The sequence below is a fragment of the Chrysochloris asiatica genome, unplaced genomic scaffold (genome assembly GCF_000296735.1).
Source record: "Chrysochloris asiatica unplaced genomic scaffold, ChrAsi1.0 scaffold00008, whole genome shotgun sequence".
Taxonomy (NCBI): domain Eukaryota; kingdom Metazoa; phylum Chordata; class Mammalia; order Afrosoricida; family Chrysochloridae; genus Chrysochloris; species Chrysochloris asiatica.
In genome coordinates, this window is record NW_006408526.1 from 336,029 (window position 1) to 340,792 (window position 4,764).

Genomic DNA, 4,764 nt, shown 5'->3' on the forward strand with positions numbered 1-4,764 from the left:
GGATCGGAACCGACTCGATGGCACTTAACAACAACAACAACATTGAATTAAAGCTGCTTATCAACGAGGAGACCACACAATATGAGGCTGAACGGGGCAGTCAAAGAATGGGAAGCCAGGGGGAGATGTAACTATGGGAAACATGGGCAGAGATACATTGGGCAAGCTCTGAAGACAGATGAAGGGGGCTAGGAGCCAAGAAAGGTAGGTAGTCTCTGTGAGCTCACAAAGGAAGAAAACAAGATTTTTCCCCTAAAGCTTCTAAAAATGAACACAGCCCTGCTGACACCCTAACTGTAGTCCAGTGATACCTGTATCAGACTTCTGACTCACAGAACGATAAAATCATAAATCTATGTTGTTTTAAGTCACTAAGCTTGGGGTCATGTGTTACAGCAATAATAAGAAGCGAATGCAACCAGAAGAACGTGAAACCAAAAATGAAACTCACTGCCATCGAGTCAACTCCTCCTCACAGCGACCCTACAGGGCAGAGTGGAACTGTTCCTAGGCTTTCTAAGGCCAGAATCTTTATGGAAGCAGACAGCCTCAACTTCCTCCTGCAGAGCGATCTTCAAACTGCTGACTTTGCAGTTAGCAGACCAGTGATTAACCTACTGAGCCACGTTGGCATGACAGTAAGTGTGAATGAGTTCACCATCATGTAGATGTTATTAGCAAAGCAATCCAGAAATTAAATCCAAACGTGGGAAAACTCAATTCTGGATTCAGACTTGTGGTAGAGATAAAAAAACAGGAAGATAACACCAACAAAATAAGCCACAATCTTAAAAGCATTCAAAGTAAACCTTAATTAAGTACCAATTATCTCAATGTGCAACAACTATGAATGAATATAACTGCCACCCTCTTTGCGTCACACAAACTTTGTAACATTTTCTTTAAATGATAAATCATTATTAAGTGCCATCAAATCTGTTCTGACCCTTAGTGACTCTTCTGTATAGGGTTTTCAAGGAGCGGTTGGTGGGTTTTTACAGCAGACCATGTGGCTAGCGGTCAGTGCTTACCCTCCAGCACTATACCAGGACTCCAAATTATCAATTAAACGTATCTTAAAATCTGTTATTTTAAGAGTGCTTTGTTAAAGTGCAAATTGTAAGGTGTGAAGTTACCTTCTCAGCAGTTTTAAAATACTGTTTTACAAGGTCTTCCACCCTTAGAGTTGTGCCCTCTGAAGGTTTTGTGACAAGTTTCCCAAAGTTGATCTCTTCTCCTAGAAAAACAGAAGCCCACAGCAAACATTAGAATGATAAGAAATCACTGTGGACTGTTGCAGTAGAGGAGAGAAGGCACAGCTGTATCCGTGACTTACGGGGCTAACAAGACTAATTTTGAGGCAAAAGTCAGTCAGTTTTGCTGTCACTGTCGGTATTTCTTATTCATACCTCCAAGTAACATGTCTATCCCAGCTGCTGTCAAAGTGTAGTCTACAGACCTGTGGGGTCATCACCCTTCCACCGAGTCTGTGAAGCCAAACCTACTTTCCTAATTATACTTAAAGGCATTGTTTGCCTTCCCTCTGTATTAAAGTTTGCACTGAAGAGACAAACGCAGTAACGAGCAAAAGTGCTTGCACTTGGGGATGAATGAAAGCAGTGGTGCCAAGCTCAACTAGTTGTTACCACAACACACTCATATTTAAAACAAAACAAAGGTTTCACTGAAGAATAGTCTTGGTAAGTGTTGTTGTTAAGGGCGTTTGAATTAGTTCTGACTCATAGCAACCCTGTGTAGTCCTGGTGTGGCGCTGTAGGATATGCAGTCGACCATAAAGTCAGTTTGAACTATTAACCCTGTGGTTCAAACTCACTAGCCGCTCCTGCGAAACTCTATACAAGGTCGCTAAGTCAGAACCAACTCAACAGCACTTAAAAACATACATATATGGAGCCTGGACCCCAAGGCCAGTTGGTCAGTTCAGACTCAACAGCTGATCCTTGGAAACCCTAATCAAGGTTGCTATGAGTTGGAACCGACTTGACACTTAACTAAAACTATAGGGTTTCAGAGGTTGTAAATCTTTGCAGGAGCAGAAAGCCTCATCTTTCTCCCTCTGAGCAGCTGGTGGGCTCGAAACACTGAACATATAGTTCACAGTCCCGTGCTTATCCTACAGAGCCACTACTCTCCCTTGATAATAGTAAAGGTGATTCATCAAATGTCAAAGACTGAGCATGTATCTTTCTAATATTCTATGAGACAAGTAAGAAGTATGCATAAATCTCGTATGCTGTGTTTGTAAATGGGATGGTTGTCCAAAACAAAAGCATTTTACAGCCATTTGAACTCTAAACAGTTTTTTAAGGAACGCCATTTTTGCTTGAGAAAAACAAAACACCTGCTAGCTGCAGTTCAAACCCAAATACACCAGGTGCTCCTTGGAAATCCTATAAGGTCACTATAAGTCGGAACAACTCGAAGGCACTTAACAACAAAGACACATTGTAGTCATTACACATGGGTAACTTGGGTCACTTCCAGGAAAACAACAGACCCTATTCCCTGCCAATGATAAACTTAAAGCTCTCAAACACAATGAGAATTTTGGCAAATTTCTATCTGCTAAGAGCTTGACCAAAGCTTTTTATCTTCTAAAGAGGGTCCTGATGAGGTTGACTGTAATACTCCTAAGTGTAATCTTTTGATCTTATATAATCAACAGTTAGACCAAGGCTGGCAAAACTCAGTAAACCACTATTTAACAAAAGACCTACGCTATGTTGTAAACTCCTGCATGGATAAGGTCTGTTTTAAGTAAAAGAGCAACTGACAAATTTTAATATAAGTGTATATGGTAGAGATTCCTCACTGCAATTCACCTTTCATCAAGTTTTATTATCATATTAAAGAGAATTCACAATTATCTATGTTGTTCTCATTGTTAAGTGTCAACAAGTAGGTTCCGACTCAAACCTGTATAGGGTTTCTGAGGAGCAGCTGGTGAGCTTGAACCACCAACCTTGCGGTTCAGACTGACTTTGCAGTCCAGCAAAGTCAGTTGCATTAACCCACAGAGCAACACCAGGACTCCATGACACCTATAAAAGCTGCTAAAAGAATCCTCTTTTTTCTACCTGGAGTGCCTGGGTGGTACCCTAAACGTTGGGGATCTAAATACTCCCAGACACATTGGAAGACAGGCCTGGTAATCTACTTCCCAAAAATCAATCACTTAAAACTTTATGGAGCATAGTTCTACTGACACACGTGGGGTTTATCATGAATCATAATCAACTTGACAACTGGCTTTTCTACCTACCATATCTCTGTGATAGAAGATTTACTTCATTATTCCAACAACAATGTATCACCAGGTACCCCCCGGCCCACACACACAGGTGGCTTTCCTGACAGTTTTTTTTTTTTTTTACGTTTCTATTGTGAATTGAGTGATAGTTTACATGGGAGAATATCGGTTTTACACTCATCGTTTCATTGCAATGATTACAATCTCCTTCATGCTTCATCATTCAATGGGGGTGGGGGAATGTACACAAAAACACTCAGGAATATATCATTAAACAACCAAAGGGCACAATCTGCAAGCCTGCTGGTCTCTCTCTCTCTCTCTCTCTCTCCATGCCCTTATCTCTGGTGTTGCTGCTTCTCTGGATAGGGTTTCAATTCCGCTCATGCTCTTCTCCCTTGATGGTCCTAGGGTCCTCTGTGCCTGCACTGCAATGTAAGATTAACTACTCCCCCTTTTTGTTACAAAACTTCTACCTTTACTGTTAAGACACTCACAATTAGTAATGATGACAATTATTCACTACTGGATCATAAGAATCTTATCCCCATCTCCTTTCACTAGACCTGTCTAGACAAGATGAAAACTATTCAGTGAGGATTCCCCCTCACACTCTAAAACTAAAATCCCTCTTGAACACTTGTAAGCTAATCACTTCGTGTTTTGCACCATTTTAAGTAGTCAATGTTTAAGTTGCCTGTCCCTATCAACCCTGTACACAGAGATAGGATTGATACTTGATGTGAAGACTCTTTCCCTCTCAGTTGGTATTTTGAGCTACTACATTCATAAATATAGGTCAGGTTCATCAAATTGTAGCAATTACACTTCTTTCCTTTATCAAAAATTGTTTTTTAATCTTCCTCTAGTCGAGTTCTGATCATAAGCCATCAAGGCTAGGTTAAATGAGTACTATCTACAAGTTTGGGTGTTCTTGTGCATCTCTCCTCACTTCATATCAGCTGGATGCTTCACTCTCAGCTCTAGCCCTCTGTGGCTATGTCCTTGTCCATAGGCTCAGGAGTCCCCAAGTCTCACCACACTTCGGACCAACCAGCCCTTCCTCCTCTCTCTCTCATCTCCAGGTGGACGGGAATCTAATGGAATGTGGTTAAACTCAACCCATATCTTCATTACTGCCTTTCCTCCTCTTCCACTCATCAGCTGACCAACACAGTCACCAGCAATCTTACGTGCCTGCTCATGTGTTCCCTTTGCATTTCAGTCTTGGAGGGGGTTTGTCCTGAAGAGACTTGACTGCTTGCCTTGATAGCTCCCCAATGAAAAGCTTGCTTATTTATATAGTAGTCAATCAGACTTCCCTGGCAGCTTTGCAATGAGTTATCCTACGAACAGCTGCCTCTGGCGCATGCGGTGGGATAGCTTCACAGGTGAGATCCTTTAGCCCACCTCACTGCTACTGGGGCAATTTCAGACCTGAGAACACTGGCTTATCTTAGACAACTTTTCTGGCACATTCTCTGATAGCATTA

General features: G+C 41.6%; 1 protein-coding gene across 1 annotated transcript in view; it reads right to left on the minus strand.

Moving 5' to 3' along the window:
• Positions 1–4,764, minus strand: part of MRE11A (MRE11 meiotic recombination 11 homolog A (S. cerevisiae)) — an 87,589-nt gene that overhangs the window by 20,058 nt on the left and 62,767 nt on the right. The window contains exon 8 of the mRNA XM_006833938.1: positions 1,137–1,237. Within this exon, the coding sequence (XP_006834001.1) occupies positions 1,137–1,237 (101 nt within the window). The remainder of the gene's footprint in view (positions 1–1,136; positions 1,238–4,764) is intronic.